General features: G+C 40.2%; 2 protein-coding genes and 4 non-coding genes across 8 annotated transcripts in view; all 6 read right to left on the bottom strand.

Annotated features, from left to right (window-relative positions):
* The window catches only part of MSH4 (mutS homolog 4), a 62,935-nt gene extending 58,684 nt beyond the window's left edge, over positions 1 to 4,251 (bottom strand). Inside the window, exon 1 of the mRNA XM_053592551.1 lies at positions 4,014 to 4,251. Coding sequence (XP_053448526.1) covers positions 4,014 to 4,251 — 238 coding nt within the window. The remainder of the gene's footprint in view (positions 1 to 4,013) is intronic.
* A 1,659-nt stretch (positions 4,252 to 5,910) lies between these two features.
* RABGGTB (Rab geranylgeranyltransferase subunit beta) lies at positions 5,911 to 13,406 on the bottom strand. 3 transcript variants are annotated; one of them, XM_053591935.1, is made up of 9 exons: positions 13,294 to 13,396; positions 11,192 to 11,299; positions 9,539 to 9,736; positions 8,879 to 8,984; positions 8,083 to 8,135; positions 7,888 to 7,998; positions 7,242 to 7,367; positions 6,572 to 6,721; positions 5,911 to 6,235 (listed from the first exon to the last, which is right to left on the bottom strand). In XM_053591935.1, the coding sequence occupies exons 1-9, from the start codon at positions 13,294 to 13,296 to the stop codon at positions 6,095 to 6,097; spliced, it is 996 nt and encodes a 331-aa protein (XP_053447910.1). In that variant the 5' UTR covers positions 13,297 to 13,396; the 3' UTR covers positions 5,911 to 6,094. The 3 variants fall into 3 exon arrangements, with proteins under 3 accessions (XP_053447910.1, XP_053447911.1, XP_053447912.1); XM_053591936.1 differs by lacking the exon at positions 13,294 to 13,396 and adding an exon at positions 13,188 to 13,283; XM_053591937.1 differs by lacking the exon at positions 7,242 to 7,367 and having other exon boundaries at positions 13,294 to 13,406.
* On the bottom strand, positions 9,339 to 9,410 carry LOC128587024 (small nucleolar RNA SNORD45). Its single transcript, XR_008380458.1, has one exon. It is a non-coding gene; the product is annotated as a small nucleolar RNA SNORD45 (small nucleolar RNA).
* Positions 10,938 to 11,020, bottom strand: LOC128587023 (small nucleolar RNA SNORD45). Its single transcript, XR_008380457.1, has one exon. It is a non-coding gene; the product is annotated as a small nucleolar RNA SNORD45 (small nucleolar RNA).
* Positions 11,500 to 11,578, bottom strand: LOC128587022 (small nucleolar RNA SNORD45). Its single transcript, XR_008380456.1, has one exon. It is a non-coding gene; the product is annotated as a small nucleolar RNA SNORD45 (small nucleolar RNA).
* A 2,764-nt stretch (positions 13,407 to 16,170) lies between the features above and the next one.
* LOC128587108 (U1 spliceosomal RNA) lies at positions 16,171 to 16,332 on the bottom strand. The gene has a single exon (XR_008380522.1). It is a non-coding gene; the product is annotated as a U1 spliceosomal RNA (small nuclear RNA).
* Positions 16,333 to 19,118: the final 2,786 nt, after the last annotated feature.

The following is a 19,118-nucleotide window of genomic DNA, read 5'->3' as shown; positions in this document are numbered from 1 at the left end:
TTTTTTTTTTTTAGACAGTCTTACTCTGTGTGCTGGATTGAGTGCTGTGGTGCCCTACCTCATAGCAACCTCAAACTCTTGGGCTCTTGCCTTAGTCTCCCTAGTAGCTGAGACTACAAGCACCTGCCACAACACCCAGCTATTTTGTCTGTTTTTTTAGTAGAGACTGGGTCTCGCTTTTGCTCAGGCTGGTGGAGAACTCCTAAGTTCAGGCAAACCACCCGCCTCTGCCTCCTAGAGTACTAGGATTACAGGCATGAACTACCATGCCCAGCCTAGAATTAAAAATTTTATTCCTCAGTTACATTAGCCACATTTAAATGCTCAATAGTCATTATTTGGTTACTGGTTACCGAACTGAACTGCATATACATGGAATATTTCTATCATCACAGAATGTTCTATCAGATAATGTGGCCCTAGGTCACCACACCTAACTACCTCTTGGACACAAACCTTTAGATATCTTCCTGGAATTTCTAAATGTCCAAAAATGAACTCATTATATCTCCCTCAAAATGTATTCTTTCTTAATTACTAGTCACAGTCAATTGTATTATCATGTACCCTGTTGCTCAAGTCATAAATTTAGGAGTCATTCTTTTTTTTTTTTTTGAGACAGAGCCTCAAGCTGTCACCCTGGGTAGAGGGCCATGGGGCATCACAGCTCACGGCAACCTCCAACTCTTGGGCTCAAATGATTCTTCTGACTCCGCCTCCCAAGTAGCTAAAACGATGGGCGCCTGCCACAGCACCCAGCTATTTTATGGCTGCAGCCGCCATTGTTGTTTGGTGGGCCCAGGCTGAATTCGAACCCACCAGCTCAGGTGTATGTGGGCTGGGGCCTTAGCCGCTTGAGCCACAGGTGCCCAGCAAGATTTAAGAGTCATTCTTAACTCCTCCTTCATCAATCCTAACACCCAATTAGGGACCAACTCCTATAATCCTTTTTAATTTAGTATCACTATAATTTTAATCCCTCCCCACTCCTACCATCCCATTTTAAGCCTTTATCTTCTCTGGGACTTTAACAAATTTTGCTTCCACTATTACATATCTCCCTATCCCATTTTTCATATCATCACCTGTGATCTTTCTGAAAAACAAATGTGATCATATACATGTTATCTCCCTTTCTTACAATTCCTAAATGTCTCCTCATACTCATCATAGAGTAAAATGTAACTTGTTTGGGTTGCAGCAGGAATCAAGGACATATTCAAACTAGGATAATTTGAGGGGAGTTTGATAAATATTTAGGAAGGTGTAGATAGAGTGCCATAAAGAAGTACACAGAACCAGGAAAAAATGTGTTCCATTAGCATTCCTGGGTTTAAAGGAGCTAAAGAGAGTGGTTGTCAGGAACTGAGGACAGAGATGGGTTATTCCTTGTTCTCAGGCTACTTTTAGATTGTAAGCCCTTGTTTTAATTTTCCTTCAAATTCTTTAACCTCTATTTTTCCTTTACCTTCATATTCTTCCCTCTGGTCTCAAATAACTTTCAAATCTGTATGTCTTCCAAGTTTCTCTTCTATCCCACAGCCTCTTCTGACACATCCCCATTAGAAATCATCTTCCCTCTCAAAGGTGCTTCCCCTACAAAAGTCCCTGCACCAGGAAACAGTTCTACCATCTACCCAGTAACCAAAGCCAGAGACTTGATGTTGGCATGTGGGACAAAAACTTACTTGCCTCCCAGATCTAATTCCTACGAGTACTCCAAGTGTATCCATGTCATCAGATCACCTTCTTGCTCTAGCCAAACAAAATCATTTGCAGTTCTAAGTGCTCCTTCTGTGCCTTTGCACATATTTTGCTCAAGAATACTCTCATTTCTCTTTTCTCCTCCTTCCTTGGAACTGGCATTCTTTGTCCTACTTATAAGAGCAGCTCAATTTGCATTTGCTCTGTAATATTTATTTTCCCACTTGTTCCCCCACTTTAATGATACTTCAAAAATCTGTGAATACCTCAAACATAGTAATTTCTTAAACATTTACTTGCTGATTTTTAGGTCTGTCTTCCCTACTGAACCATAAGTTCCTTGACAGTATAAATTATTATCCCTATCTCCCTCTGTAAAAACAGGAACAAAAGAATCTACTTTGCAGAATTATTGTTAGGTTCAGAGATATCATTTGCCTAGTAACAAAGTAATTAATAGGTGCACATTAATTAGTGGATGTTATCAGTAAGATGAAAATAAGCAGCTGACAAAGCACTTGATGAAGAGGGGGATTCTATTGACAAGATGAACAAGCACATTCCTTTGAAGAAATTACAAGTAGTTTGGCTGTTAGAAAACAAGGTAAATACAAAGAAATGATGGGAGATAAAACCATAAACATTAGAAACAGATCCCAAATGGCCTTGGAAACGCCTCTAAAGAGTTTGATGTTTTACCTGCCGATACAAAGCCGCTGATTTAAATGGCCAGGGACACGATAAAGATTTTCATTTTACTGATGGTACATTAAGTTTGGAAGAAGGAAGAATACTCAGAAGTTTGATAATAATTTAGACATAAAATTATGAGGGTCTGCAATGTCACAGATAGAAAAGACAGAAGTATTTAAAAGATAAGGACAGAACTTGTTAGCTGACTGAATGTTAGGAGTGAGGGACTACTAGAATTACTGATATCTTCTATGTTTAAGATTAGGCACCAAAATGATGGAGATAAATAAGAAGCAGAGAAATGAATTTAAGTAATCATATAGCAAGTCTGAGGTATTTATGGTCTGTCAATAGAAACTTCAGGAGACTGTATGAAATAGGAGTATAGAATATAGATGAGATCCCAGCTGTAGAGATATTCACATCCAGAGAGAAGGGTCTTATGGAGGCCAAGGTGGTGGATCACCTGAGCTCACGAGTTCCAGACCAGCCTGAGCCAGAGCCAGACCCTGTCTCTAAAAATAGCCGGGCATTGTAGTGGGTGCCTGTAGTCCAGCTACTGGGGAGACTGAGGCAAAAGGATTGCTTGAGCCCATAGTTCGAGGTTGCTGCAAGCTATGATGCCACAGCACTCTACCGAGGGTGACAAAATGAGACTGTCTTAAAAAAAAAAAATGACAACCCAGTAATTTAGGAACAAAGGTGAGCACAGCAATTGTCTGGGAGACAACAGAAAAATGGGGGGTGGGGAGTAGAATCAAAGGAGCCAAATTAAATTAAATACAGCAGTAAAGTCATAGGAGATAACCTGGAAAGTGAGCACTAGATTTGGCATTTGTTACCTTCCCTTAGCGTTGTAATGGAGCGAAAAAAATGATGATGCCGTTGCCATGAACGAAGAGCAACATGTGCAGTAAGTGATTTGAACTCGCCGTGGAGGACGTACGTTTTTTTTTGAGGCAAGGTCTGGCTTGGTTGCCCAGGCTGGCGCACAGAGGACAGATCACAGCCCCCTGCAGCCTGGACCCCGAGCTCAGGCATCCTCCCGCCTCAGCCTCCGGCGTAGCTGGGACTGCAGGCAGCACCCTACGCTCCGCTAACACTTGTTGACTGTTTTCACAGAGACGGGGTCTCACTGCGCTGCCCAGGCTAGTCCTGGCTTCACAGATCCTCCTGCACGGGCCTCCGAAGTGCCGGGAGCGCAGGTGGGATCCATCACGGCCGCCCTGCTCACATCTTTTAATAGTAAAGCTATTATAAACCCGAGCTAGTTGCAATGTTCCATTTACTCTATGTCCATCCGACCCTAGGAGGACGTGGACACTTGGATCCAGCAGCTCAAGGGCGTGCCGCCTCTCCTGTCAGCGGCTCACGCACGACCTGTCACCTGGGGGCGGAGTGGGCGTCACGCTGGGGGCTGCGTGTCACTCAGCTTTCCTCCTAACCTGGCCGCCCCGCGCCAGTCTTGTAATAAAACTCATCTGAAGAGTCAAACTTCTCATCACCCGGACCCACCAAACTCCCTGCTCTCTACCAGACCGAACTCGGCCGCGACGACCGCCTCCCCGTGTCCCTGAGCCCCAGAGCGGCCGAGGCCGGCCGGGGACGCTCCTTGCCTGGAGGCGGCCGCGAGGCGGGCGCAGGGCGCGGGGCGCTGCTGCTGCCGCTCCGGTCGCCCGCGGCGCCCGACGTGCTGGCGGGGGTGGCCGAGGACCAGGCCCGCGCGCGCGGGCGGCTCTGCGGGGTCTCCTGCAGTCCGAAACAGTAGCCAGGGCCGAGCGAGCGGACCTCCCCCGACGCCGGGGAAGCCGCAGGGGCGCGGGGCGAGGCCGAGGCCACCACGGGACGCAGCATCCTCCCACACCGCCCTTCCCAGCCCCAGCTCAGCCCTGAGGAAGAATCGGCGCCGGGAACGCGCCGGCCGCTCGCGCAGGCGCAGACGCGCACACGCAGCCCCGCGCACCTTCTCCCGGGGGCCTCCAGCTGCGTCACCTTCCACCCGACCCTAATTCGAGGTATAACCTTCAACCCGCCGCTAGGAGGCTGAACTGAATTGTCAGAGCCCCTGGATGATATTTGGCAGCCTTATTGTCCCGATGGCACCCCACTTCCTTTACCGCAAGATGCAGCGTGCTTATTAAGCATTTCCCAAACACCCAAGCACACTAGCTTGAAAAAAAAAAATGAGCCGCGTGGCCCACAGTACAATGCAGTGGCATCGTCAGTTCACTGGAACCTCAAATTCCCGGGCTCAAGCGATCCTCCAGCTTCAGCCTCTGGTAGCTCCAACTACAGGTGCACACCGCTAAGCCTGGCTAACTCTATTTTTTGTAGTCTAGTCTTCTCTATGTTCCTCACGCTGCAGCTCCCGCACAAGAGATATTTTTCTTTTACAGAAACATCAAGTTTGGTGAAAACTGCAGTCCACCACTTCACACTTGCCTATCACCATAGTGCAAACAGTGGTTAAACCTCAGTACCAACTACAGGGACGATCCACAAGGCTTTTTCACAAGATAGCACACACGTCTACGCGCATATGGCAGATTCGGGGAAAACCTGGGTAGCTCGCTCAGATAGTTTAAGAACATTTCCCAATTCTGCAATTTTTAATTCTATGGTTTTATGATACATATATAAATTAGTTAAGAGCAAACTACTGACCTTTAGAGAAGTATACAGGCACTTTTCTTTTCTCACAAGAACAGCAATAGTGCCAACATCCTAGGGATGCTTGGATTGAGGAAATAAAATTCTCTGCATAATGCCCTAAAAGTACCTTTAGAAGAGATCCACTTACACTTACCAATTCATCCAACTTAAGTATCTAAGTTATCCATGGCACAGTTCTACCCCAGGCAATGACTGGAGGTCCTTAAGAACACCCTATTTAGAACGATTTTAGGAAATCTGAATTTCCACCAAGAAAAATGTTCATTAAAATACCTTATTTTCACCAGAGATGTAAACTCCACAGTTCTGCTCATTTTAGGCTTTTTGAAATAGGGGTTCAAATAACCAAACTCATGTTAAGCTTTTCCTTAGTGAGAGAAAAAGCCAACAATCTTGGCTCTATAAAACAAAACAATCTTTGGCTCTATAAAACAAAACAATCTTTGGATCTATAAAACTCTAAAAATGCTAAAAAATAAGTACAGTTCAAATTGCAACCCCATTCCAAGATGGTGAATTGTCATTTACCTAAATTAAATCTGTAAACACTTCGGAGTAATCCATACTCAGAAACCTATAAATTACTTCCAAGTTGCAGAAGCCATTGGTTTCATTCATCTTTTTTAATTCAGGTGTCAGTTAACATCCTTGTTGACACAAACAATTTAACTATTGTTACAAAATATGTGAACACATGAGCAAGAAATCAAGTAGAACCTGCCCAAGAGGTTTTCTTTTAGTTTTGCTCTATAAGGCAGATATGAACAACAGATACACTGAAGTATATTTATATTAAAAAAGAACTCTATCAGAATAAGAGCATTTCAGAAGAAAATCTACAAAGGAAAATAAAATACAGGTCTTTATTTTACAATATATATAATTACATGATTAAAATTAATTTAACACAATATACAAAGTTTTAACAATAGTTTTTAAGTTCAACAAGTACTTCAAATACAGAAACGTTGAGATGGCAAAACTGTATGATTCAACTTTTGAACCTAGATCAAATTCCATGACTCTAGCTCACTAGCTCAGGCTGAACATTCACCCTCTGAAGCACTTCTTCAGGCATGCAAAAAACAGGGCTAACAGGCTTAATCTGTTCTTCTCCTAAAAGTGACAATCCAGCAATTCCAAATAATGTATGAAAAGGATCCACCTATTAAAAAAATAAGTCATTAACAATTACGAAATGAAAACTTCTAAAATAACCTTCTATAACATTTACATTAGAGTAATTGTGTATATGTATGCTTAAGTTACTGAAATATAGAGACTTCAAATTGTTTTTAAATACATGACCTTTACCATATACAAATTTTGTTGGCAATAGTTAACAAATTTCTGTAGGCTTGCCCAATATATTTCATACCTTTTAAAATACATTACCTACCAAAAGAATTATTGCTTTCAAAGCAACACACAGTTCTAGACCTAGAAATGCCACGAGCTAATACTGAAACAATTTATACAAAAATGCCAAAAATATACTTGCCATATCTCCTGGCCTGTCTGCAAATCCCCCTGTTTCTTCATCTTGACATGCTAAGATAAAACTACGAAGTTTCTCTCTATCAATCCAATGAAGCCTTCCAATTATCTTTAGAGATGCCAACACCCACCACGAATAGCATACGTCTGGTAACTAAGGAGAAAATAAAGGTCACAAAAGTTGCCACAATTTTATTCTACTTCTTTAGTTTTGAGAAACAATTTAACAATCACTAAGTCTCATTCTTAAGTAATATAATAATTAGTAGAGAGGCAGGAAGCAGGAAATCAAGGGACATATAGAGGCATGCAGTGTTTAAAATGCTTGCTCAGAATTAAAGATAATCCACGGGTAAGAGAAGACTAAACTCCAACCCACACAATCCTCTTTGTCAGAATCAATTGTACTTTCACACCCATAAATGGACATGGTGATTCTTGTACAGGTGTGTCTGATGGATACCAGGATTAATGAGTATTTCAACCCGAGGAGTTTTTTCCCCAAAAGGCAGTCTTTTTAGGATGTGTTACTGAAAAATTACAACAGAGGAAGGTTAAAGAAAATTCATGGGCAATTTACAAGAGCAATAAATATTGAAATGGGCACAACAAAGAAGCAAGATTCACTCAAGTTTATATATAAAGCTAACAGAACATAGCTTATGACATAATACCTTCTCTGGCCTTCCATTGAGTCCACCTGAGGGTAACTGTCGTTCACAAAGCCACCAACCAAGTAAATCAGAATTTACTTGATGCAACTGACTAGTAATAGCCAGGAATCCTGTGCAACAATAGATCTAAAATTACAGACATAAAGTACATGTGTATAGTAATTTCTTGATAGTAAAACTGATAAAAACTACTCAAATTATTAAAACTCCACTTTATACCTGAAGTTTTCCTTTCTAATATTTTTAACACTTAGTAATCCATGCGTACTATTACCAGGATCCAAAATGTTCTCAAACTTTCTTTATGGCTAAGTATTTCACAACTATTTACAAATATAATTGTCTCTGCCACAAGTAAAAGAGCTCAGGGTGGGTAGGGACTGAAGAATTTCATAGGCATAGGTAATTAAAAATGAAGAAAATGTATTTTGGTGCTTATAAAACTTATATTTGCTTGGGGTCAGAGAGACCTACTAAAGAGAAGGTATATAAAAGCAAGTTATTATCAAAATGTCACCCTTAATTAGTAATTAAGCAATTCTTATATGTCAAATTAATTTCATTTGTATTAACAGATACTGAAATTTCTATTGACATTCTTCTAAACTGACACTAAATTTTAAACTACATTAATATAATAAATTACCTGCCCAGCATGGGATTCGGAACCTGGTCTGCAACCAAATCCACCATCAAAGTTCATACAGGATAAAACAAATTCAATTGCCTTTTCCACATTAATAGCATCAAGCTTCCCCTATAAACAGAAAAAAAATATGCTTATTCAATTCCATACTATTCATGGCCAAGTAATCATTTCAATACAACATACAAAGCTTACCAAAAGAGCCAAAGTAGCCACTGCACAGAAAGAGAATCTTGTATCAATTTCTCCTAAAACAGAGATAAAACCAATGCACCTGTTACCGGAAGCTTCTGATCATTGTAACAGTTTGTTACCTGAAAACACAATCTGTACAACTACCACATTAAATGAGGTCAAGCTTGACGTTTATTTTACTTAGGAGGAAAGCTCAATCTGAAGTAAATGCCTTTACTTCAAGAAGCTAACAACTAGAAATGTTTTCTCAAAATTTAACAGCAAATTTTCTTAGGTTGCTTACAGAATTCCCAGAAAAAGAAATGAAAGACCTCAAAAGACTACTTCATTTTTACTAATGCAAACCAACTTACTCTATCACAGATTTTCATATCCCATGAAGCAGCTGGTCTCTGTCCTGCACTGTATTCACCCCTAAAGCAGAGATTAGCTACATTTATCAAATAAAATTCTATTCCCTCCCTCCACTCAAATATTCAGTAAGTTTGTAAAGTTTTTTGAGGATGTTTCCCTTTCCAGCAAGTAGTTTAAAAACTTTACAAAGCCACCAAATATTGGGGAAAAAAATTTCACCTACCTTCACTGGCCCCCTCTGTTCCAGTGCTCCTGTATGCTGACATAACTACCACAGTGCATGCTGGAACTCCCAGCAGATCATTAACTCCAGTTAGACCAGCTGCTTAGTGGGACCTGAAAAGATGACAAACTTAAAATCTCCTTATAAATAGGTCAATAGCAAAGCCAAGGCATTTTAAATATTGGTATTTTGGGTAGCAAGGACTAAATTTAACATTACCCCATATGTCTCCAGCAAAAGAACCATCTTCTTTCTGTAGACTTTGAACATATTCCACAACTTTGTTTACGTCGATAACGTTAACACTATCATACAGAGTAAGAATCTGCAATGAAGACAAATATTAGGTAAACACCGCTTCAAGTTTATTCTAATGCTGTTATCAACTCCCTTTAAGTTATCAAAGCATGTCCTTTTGCCTATGTATATTATAACCTTATCTCAAGGAGGCAGGCCACCATGTTACTTAACAAATATTGTATTATCAACTAAAAACTTCAACCATAAAGTATAATTTTTCTAGAGATAAATTGTAATTTGGCATTCTAAGATTCTCAAATAAACTAACTCATATATACAGAAATAGACTTCAAACCACCTCATGGATCAAATAACAAAATAACTCTATTTAGTGATTTTTAAATATTTACATAAACTGAGGATACAAACTTTACCCTCCAAGGTCTCAGTGTAATATTAGAGCTCACATCAGTTGTGCAGTCAGCTAATACATGCCAGTAAATCACCGACCTTGTAGGACTACTTCACTTGCAATGAAATTTTCTGTCCTAAGATACTTTTTTTTAATCACCTTCCTCACATGTATGTAAATTCAATCCCCAATTCTTAAGTGAGAACACACTATCAAGCAGTATTTACCTGGACAGCACTCAGAGTGTACAAAAGATGAGGATCGTGTCCAATACTAGCACTTATTCCACCACACTCATGTTGGCATGACTTAATAAATGTCAGAATTTCTTCCCTGTTCATGCGATGAAGCTGTCCCATTAGATCCATTACTGTCAGACCCCAATAGATGCCACTCATTCTCAAATACTCAGACATGCAGTATTCCTAAAATACACAATTTCTTAAATGTGTCAGTCTGAACTGACGGAGGTTAAAGAGATTAAACATATAAAGCTAACTCAATAGCCATACTATATATCGTACTTCTGATCCTAACAATATCATTAACCAGTAATGAGTTTAATACTTGGGGCCAGTGTTTTATTACAAAAATAGAATAAAATCCAAGAAAACAAAATGATCCTTTCTAAGGTAATGAAAAACTGCAGTTTTGCCTAGGGAACCAGCTGTCACATAACATGTATACTACAGCATGGCAGCGTCAGTTGCCTGCACACCCACGAGGCTCCCCAGGTAGAGAAGTTTGAGTGCGTAAGCTTCCTGAGGCCCTGCACGCAATACAACTGTCAGAGCAGCAGTTCATGTGTTAAATTTGTGGCCCTCAAAGTTAGAAGCCATCTTCAGATACAACTGTTAACACAAGAAAAAAATTACCTAGAAAACGATGATAAATTCATCTATGGCTGACAGTACAAATAGAGCTTTAGTTTCTTCTACCATTACTTTATGTGGACTCTGTACACAGCCTACTAACAGGAAATGACATAGCCACGTGAAAAGCAAAATGACCTCAGCATGATAGGTGTTTATGTCCAGATTCAACAGCAGCTCATTAATGAGACATAAACATTAGTATGTGCTGCAGCCACAACGCATTTCTTAAGTTTCGTTATCAGATAATACAGTACAACCTCTGTCAAGCTGACCAACCAAGGGACTGTAACAAACTATTCATCATAAGGAACTAGGCCTGTGGTACTGATAAACACCTGTGGTGGATGTCCAGTCTATGAAAGTTTGGTCATCTTAATGAGGTGGTCCAACTATGGAGGCCCTACTGTAGTAGTTAGCTATCAACCCAAATGCAGAGTTTTAAAGTTCGGCAGTAGCCAGAAGGTAAAAAAGCCCCATCCCTTCACATCAGTCATACATGGAAAAAGTACTTACGTACATACTGTCTTAACTTTATGCTTGCTATTAAGTATTTAACTACAGGGGTATGAAAACATCCTAAACACTTAAGTAAAAGAAATTATCAACATCACATGTTCTCCGAACCAGTAGGCAATTCAGTTGTTTACAGGTAAAAATTAACTGTAATATATTGCTTATCACTTTTTGCTAAGACTGTCCCAGAGAGGAAAATTAATCTTTGAAGCTTAAAAATGTAAGGTAAAACTTTTTCAAGGTCTCAGCGTAATTCTAGAGCTAAGTGTTATTACACATCAGCAATAAAGTCAGGTAATACATGCCAAAACATCATTGACCTTGAAAGTTATTACCCCAACTACAAAAGTAGAAACCCATTTGTGCCCCAAAACCCCAATCTATTTTATCTGGCAAAGTACTCTCAATATTGGTAAGAAACATGACTGAATTTGGTAACCCCCCAATCTCAGATACTCAAGGCATACTTAAGAACTTTAAAATCATACATACATAATCATCTTTCTTAGAGCCATAAGAAGCGATATAATCTGCGTGTTTCTCCAATAACAGAGTGTCAGGTGCATCTGATTTGATAATAACATCCTTTTGTGGAGTGCCCTTTCAAAATAAAAAAGTTGTGACCTCATTAACAGTTAATGTTCAATTTTCTACCCCAGAGCATATATTCAATAATACTTGAATTTTACTTTTGATTTCATCTTGGCACAGAAAAACCTTCAATTTAAAATTTACAAGCATCTGACCAAAAAAAACTTAAAGCATTAAAGCTCTATCTTAGTCAAGATTCAAGTAATTTTCAGGTCTCAGAGTAATTCTAGAGCTAAAGTAGTAATAATCAACTTTAGATTCAGAATACATGCCGGCTCATCATTGACCCAAAAAATTACTACCTGCATTCACTGTTGCTTCCATCTTTCACTCAAAGTAAAATAAATGACCAAAGAGTATCAGAGCAACTTACCTGTACAGGTGGCAAAAGCATACAAAAGCATTATATATATATATATATTTTTTTTTTTTTTTGGGGGGGGGTCTCACTTCGTCACCCATGATGTCACAGGTCACAGCAACCTCAGACTCCTGGGCTCAAATGAGTCTCTTTCTTTCTTCCTTTTTTTTTTGTTGCAGTTTGGCAGGGGCTGGGTTTGAACCCGCCACCCTCGGCGTATGGGGCCGGCGCCCTACTCACTGAGCCACAAGCGCTTTTGAGACGGAGTCACAAGTTGTCACCCTCGGTACAGTGCCATAGGGTCAGAGCTCACAGCAACCTCAAACTCTTGGGCTTAAGCAATTCTGTTGCCTCAGCCTCCCGGGAACTTGGGACTACAGGTTCACGCCGCAACGCCAGGCTATTTTTAGAGACGGGGTCTTGCTCTGGCTCAGGCTGCTCTCTAACTCATGAGCTCAGGCGATCTGCCCGCCTCGGCCTCCCAGAGTGCTGGAATTACAGGCGTGAGCCACCAGGCCCGGCCCAGAAGCTTTTTATCTTGAGACAATGTCTCTCGCTCAGTCGCCCAGGTTGAAGAGCAGTGATAGGATCATGGTCCACTGTAACCTTGAATTTCTCCCGCCTTAGCTTCCCCAGTGGCTAGGACTACAGACATACAAAACGTCACCCAACCAATTTTTTTTCCCGCAACACACACATTTATTGTCTAATATAGACAGTGTAGCTCACGACACCTAAAAACAATTACGGTAGTACCATCAAAGATCACCATAACCGACACAACCATCAAAATGTTTAAAATATTGTGCAAATCAAAACGTGATGCTCTTCATAAAATGGTACTAAAAGACTTGCTTTGCCCCAAGAACTTCTAATGTTTTTTTTCTATAGAGTGGCCCAAGCTGGTCTCCCAATTCCTTGGCCTCAAGCGATACTCTGGTCTCGGGGTCCCAAAGTGCTGAAATCCCAGACGTGAGCCATTGCACCTGGCCCAAAAGCACCCCCCCCAAAAAAAATCCTACCCCTTAATTTGCAGGATATTCTTGCAAGCTCCCAGGCACCTTATCTGTACCCCAAAAGTTATTCAAATTATCAAGTTAGCGTCCCTTTAACTACATCTGCTCCACCTTTAATCTGAGTCTCTATTTGCAACAAGTCCCCAGGTAATTTCTTATCCACATCCGGGTGATTGAGAATGCTTTACTCTAAGTAGGTCACGAAGATTACCAAAAATGTTTAAGTAGCGAATTTCCTACAGATACCATTTAAATTCGTGATGTCCAGCAAGACTATGCCACTAATGACTTTAACAATTTTTAGAGTCGAAAAAATACGTTAAGCAAAAGCCACTAATCTGCCCCAGTTCTTTAAGAGAGATTAAAAAATGGGAGTGCTGATTCCTAAGAGGCCTGCCCGACAGGAAGAAGCCTGGATAAAATTAGAAGTGGCCAACTGTGCCCCCGAGGTCTATAAAAAACGCTGAGTAATAGATCAACCTCTCAGACATCAAGAAAGCGTACAAAACCCACGTCGTACCATTCTCCCATACTTGAACTGCAACGCTCCGATGACTCGGCTGCTGGGAACTACCCACCAGGTCCGCTCCCGACCCACCCGGTAAGAGCGCGAAAGTTTCACTCACCATGTCTATGAACCAAAAGACAGAACCTGGCCAGTTCCTGGGTAGACCTAAGAGCCCCACGCCTGCGCAGTAGCGCCTGTCAGGCCCCCTCTGCGCACGGACTTAGCTGTCCACACTCCTGCCTGAAGGCTGCCGCGGTCCGCACCAGCCTAGGACCCCACCGACTGCTCATGGGTGTCTACGCTGCCTGCACCCAAAGTTCTCGGCGCCCATTTTCTCTACCCTTATCAGTTCGATTTGTCTAAAACAGTTTTAAATAATATGTAAATATCTGAGTTGCTTTTAAGAAATCATTTTTTAAAGGGAACCGAGGCAAGTATTGAAATCACTTATTCTTGCGGCTCTTTGCACTTCGAACATCTGGCTATTAATTCACAGAGCGCCTGCTTGCGCGTTAAGTGTTCAATAAGTATTTTTTTACTGACTGTAAATGAAATGTTCACGTACCCCATTTGCTTTGTCCTTTCTAAGTCTGGCCCACTACCGCTACTAGTTAAAATACTGAAAATTCGTTTCAAAAAAGAAATATCCATGTGCCTTTGACAGCTTCCCACAGAATTCGGATTTCAGCTATTTTCATTTGTGCGCTCATTAGAAAATAGTGGTGACCCATCTCCCTTTAAAACTGATTGCTTTCAGTAACAATGTAGAGGATTCCTGACCCTGACGTATGTTGGCTATCAATAATTGAGAGACACTGTTGAGTGTATGCCGGTAGATTTCATTATTTCTCCCTGTAATTCTGTTGATTTTCCTATTTATAATTTTGGGTTGCTGTATTTTGGAGTGTATGTAAGTTTAGAGTTGTTATATATTTTCGGAAAGCTGTGCATGTGTTTTATCTTTAAGTCTACTTTGTTAGAGGTTAATGTAATTTTCCCACCTTTCTTTTGGTTTATAGTCACTTGTAAGAGAAATTTTTGTTTAACTTTTTACTTTCAACCTTTCTATGTTCTTAGGTTTTGTTATGTCTTGTAAATATTAGTATATGCCTGATCTTTTTGTCCAGCTTTAGCTGGTAACATTAGCGCAGTCACATGTATTTGTTTACATCAGTTTCTATATTTTTGCTTTCATTTGTTTCACGTTTTCTATGTTTTTTCTTATTGTTTTGGGCTTTTTTATCTTTAAAATATTTGTTTTAATAATCTTTTTCCTGGGGCGGCACCTGTGGCTCAGTCGGTAAGGCCCCGACCCCATATACCGAGGGTGGCGGGTTCAAACCCGGCCCCGGCCGAATTACAACAAAAAAATAGCCGGGTATTGTGGCGGGCGCCTGTAGTCCCAGCTACTCGGGAGGCTGAGGCAAGAGAATCGCGTAAGCCCAGGAGTTGGAGGTTGCTGTGAGCTGTGTGATGCCATGGCACTCTACTGAGGGCCATAAAGTGAAACTCTGTCTCTACAAAAAATAAAATAAAATAAATAATCTTTTTCCTTATTTTATTTTGTATCTGTTCTTCTGTTTACAGGTTGTAGCTGGAAATTCCCTCTCTGCTGAGTCCTAGGTCTTGAGGCTCAAGAATGAATCCATGGACCACACAAGTAGGTGAAAGAAGAGTTTATTGTTAGAAAGATTGATAAGCAAAAAAGGAGGAATAGAGTCTCTGGCTGCAAAGGGAGGGACCCAAGTGAATCCCTTGTAGGCCTTCTGTCTAGGGGATTATTTACATACTGCTTTTCCTAACCTGCAGGCAAGGGATTTGGGGGAGATAGACGGTCTGTCACAATTGGCCAGGTGCCTACAGGCAGAAAATAATTTTAAAACTGGCAAAGTGCAGGGGAGTTCATCCTTTGTTCTTTGCCCCAAGTGAGGCAATAGGATGTGTGTTCCCTGCTCTTAGAAGGGGTAACCCAGATGAGACACTGATCTGGCTGCTTTTTTCATGACCTTGCTTTGGGTCCAGGGAATGCAGCCTGGGAAGAACCTGTTTGTGCCTAGAGATTGGGGTCTGGGCCTGAGACTGATTTCTGAGCTCACCCGGGCCCAGAAAATGGGGGTGGTGGTGTCTATGTCCAGTTCTGACCAGGGACACCCTGTATCAAAGTTAGACTCCTATTGTTTTAGTAACTACTTTCAGATTTACCTTGTACAATTAAAAATGTCTAAAGATGTAATTGTAATTACATTCACCAATTCTATAATCTATAGCTATCTGTACAGATACACTCCCTCAGGCGTGAAATGACTTATGTGCAAGAAAGGATATTCATAGTAGCTGTCTTTGTAATAGCAAAACATCACAAAAATTGTAGTAAAAATTCTGTGAAAAGGTTAAACTATGGTACATTATGTAACCATTAAAAAGAAATGAAAGATCAAGGAGTAGGACGCAGGCCCCATATGCTGGAGGTGGCAGGTTCAAACCCAGCCACAGCCAGAAACTACAAAAAAAAAAGAAATGAAAGATCTTCAAAATACATCGATAAAAAGCACAAAAAAAAGCACCAAACTGTATAGTATGCTATTATTTATGTAGAAAACAAAGGAAAAATGTGTATATATTTGTAAATGCATAAAATTACTAAAAGCTGCTGCCTACAAGGAGGAAAATGGGTGAGAGAGGGGATTTAAGAAAGCCTTACTTTCACTGAATATTCTAGTACTTTTATTTGAAGAATAAAACTATCCCCCTTCCAAAGAAATGTAGTTATGCTATAGAAGAGAATCTTATTCTCTTCTTTTATGATATTGAATAAGGCAATTAACTACCACCATTCAGCCTTGGTCATCTACAGATAGTTTCTGTTTTACTCTGATGCTTGTTTGAAGTTTCTGCTGTAAACCAGAAGCAAAAGTTTGTGTCTTCAGGAAGGGACAGTCTTAGAGGCTCGTGGAGAGGACCAGATACTTTGAACTATTGAGATATACATAAAACACAGGGGAAAGTATAAACACAGTTGCCCCACTACCACAAATTATATGGTCAAGTTTACACATTTGGGGAAATTGTAGGGTCAGCACAACCAGAGTGCAATGGATAAAACTTACCTGGGAAAACCACCTTCATGATCATGTTATCTCCTCTGCCAGGTAAGGATCAACTATTGATATTTTGAACTATTGGGAAACACTTCAAATAGACTCTTGGGTATATACTTCTGCATGGACTTAGCTTAGACAACTTTCAAAACAAAGGAGCAAACTAAGTCAGTACACCTAGGGCTCTCTCTAGTCTATACATGGACTTCTTCATAAAAAATTCTCCAAGTCAATTTCCAGCACAACAGTTACGTAGGACTCACTGCACTGATAAGGGAAATTTAATCCTGTTTATTTTTTTTGAATACTGATGTAGTTCTAATGTTCTGTTTTCATGGAATATGAGGAAGCCCTTTTTAATTCTTCTTAAGCTATTTCTAGACTTCAATTTAGTAGACTATGCTTTTGTAGATTGAAATTTTAAAATGGTGCATGATTCTAAGCTCTCAGAATTCAGAAACATGTACTTGTATTATTTTCCTTGTGTTATTATTTCATGGCAATATTCAATTGGAATCGTACTCCTTTTCTATCAGGATATAATTGAACAAAGATTATGTAACCCAGTCATACCTAGAGTATCTTATTTGAGAATAATTTTCATTTAATCAGTTTTAACTAGCCCACTATAAAAAATAAGTTAACTATTTGTAGACTAAATGCCTACAAAGCTGTCTCAGTAAACCTAGAATGGTGGGTCTACTCAGTGGCTTCACTGGTCACAGCCTTACAGATAGTAAAGAAGGCTACTGCTTGGCAGACCGGGAACCCTGGCAAATTTTAAAGATGCATAGGAGAGGGTGGCGCCTGTGGCTCAGCGAGTAGGGCGCCGGCCACATATACTGAGAGTGGCCGGTTCAAACCTGGCCTCAGCCAAATTGCAACAAAAAGTGGGGCATTGTGGCGGGCACCTGTAGTCCCAGCTGCTCAGGAGGCTGAGGCAAGAGAATCACCTAAGCCCAAGAGCTGGAGCTAGAGGTTGCTATGAGCTGTGACGCCAAGGCACTCTACCGAGGGTGACAAAATAAAACTGTCTCTACAAAAAAAAAAAAAAGATTCATAGGAGAAAAATTCACCCAAATTCTTGGATTTTGTAGACAAAATATAGTAGAGTTTTCTCTGGCTTGGTTCCCTAGCTTTGAGATAGCAAGTTAAAGAGAGGCTTTTCAAAATCCAATTTAGGGTCCTTTATGAAAACTTTCAGATAGAATTAATCCTGTGGCCTGAGTAATTGTTCAGTATTGCATGGCTCTAGATTTGCAAGGCAAATTTGAGGAGGCCTACAGGGTTACTTAACACTCTTGCAGTACCTAGGTAAATAATCAGGCCATAGCTAATGAAGCCAGCCTTTTGCGATCAAGAATAATCTTGGCAGATGCTTCAGGATCAAAAGGAAAACATTGTTAGGAAACGTCAACAATTTGGAAGTTAGTTAAAATAAATTACTAGGTATTCTTTTAGCAGAGTGCTAGGTATTATCTAAAGGCCTTTTGTACCATTTGATCAGAGGTAATGTATTCAAATTAATGCCTATAATTCTAGTCATATCATCAGCCTTTTTTTTAATCCAGGAGTCTTGGATTAATCTCTTCTCCCTTTTTGCAAATGGATGACTCTAGTAGATTTCCTTAAACATTCATTAAAATCACCATAAGTATACCAAATCTTGTATAAAACTATGATTTCTCTGGAAGCCATCAATCCACAGATGTTGCCAACTAACAATCTTGTCTGTAGTACATGCCTCTACCAATTCTCCTGGCTGTAACAACCCTAGCCAGCCAGCTATGTATGTGGTGGTCAATCTAATTCACAAGTATGCTACTAGTGAGGTCACGCTCTACTGTGGGATCAGAGAAGCACAGAAGTTAGGCTGTAGAGCAGTAAAGAACAAAACGTGACAGAAAAGTAGAGTTGAGAGGTAGAAAAAGGCTGTATTTCATGGATTACTGAAAACTGACTATTCTGGTGCTAGTCCCTTCCTGAAACTGATTCCACTCCTGCCTTCAGACTCCAGGAGGCACCTCTATATACTTAAAATACATGTTTGCTTTTTAGCCTAAAGTAGCTTAAGTTCATTTGTTACTTGTGACTAAAAAGGCTTGCTTAATACAAAGTTATATAGTTGCTTAATACTTATTATCAAGGATATTTAATATTCTCATAAGGCTTTTGAGTATAGTTACATTTAGAAATGCAAGGTAAATTTTTGGATTCTGTACCGCAAATTCAAGCCTGAAACGTTTGAATATATTTGAAATATATATATATATGAATATATATATATATATATTTTTTTTTTTTTTTTTGAGACAAGAGTATCACTATATCACCCTTGGTAGAGTGCTATGGCATCACAGCTCACAGCAACCTCAAACTCCTGGGCTTAAGCAGTTCTCTTGTCTCAGCCTCCCAAGTAGCTGGAACTACAGGTGCCTGCCACAACACGCAGCTATTTTTTTTTTGTTGTTGCAGTTGTTGTTGTTTAGCTGGCCTGGGCCATTCGAAACTGCCAGCCCCAGTGCATGTGGCCAGCGCCATAACCACTGTGCTATGGGAGCTGAGCCTGAAATGTGTATGTTCTATTTAAATTGTAATTTCTATATAATACCCAGTTTAATTAAGAAATGTCTAATTCTCCTTACCATTAAAATACAATTTCATTATTAAGGATGAAGAAAAAGTTGTTTAAATATTTTGTACTTTTCTTTTTTTTTTTTTAAATTGTTGGGGATTCATTGAGGGTATAATAGACCAGGTTACACTGATTGCATTTGTTAGGCAAAGTCCCTCTTGCAATCCTGTCTTGCCTCCAAAAGGTGTGGCACACACCAAGGCCCCACCC

This window comes from Nycticebus coucang, chromosome 5, assembly GCF_027406575.1.
Source record: "Nycticebus coucang isolate mNycCou1 chromosome 5, mNycCou1.pri, whole genome shotgun sequence".
Classification (NCBI taxonomy): Eukaryota; Metazoa; Chordata; class Mammalia; order Primates; family Lorisidae; genus Nycticebus; species Nycticebus coucang.
This window is presented reverse-complemented; position numbering and strand designations above follow the sequence as displayed.

What these genes read in the sequence shown, in the direction of transcription:
- RABGGTB (XM_053591935.1), bottom strand. An exon ending in GCTCTAAGAAAGATGATTAT is followed by an intron (nt 9,737 to 11,191) that starts GTATGTATGATT and finishes TGTGTATTTTAG; the next exon opens with GAATACTGCATGTCTGAGTA. An exon ending in TCAATGGAAGGCCAGAGAAG is followed by an intron (nt 6,722 to 7,241) that starts GTATTATGTCAT and finishes TTTTCTCCTTAG; the next exon opens with TTACCAGACGTATGCTATTC.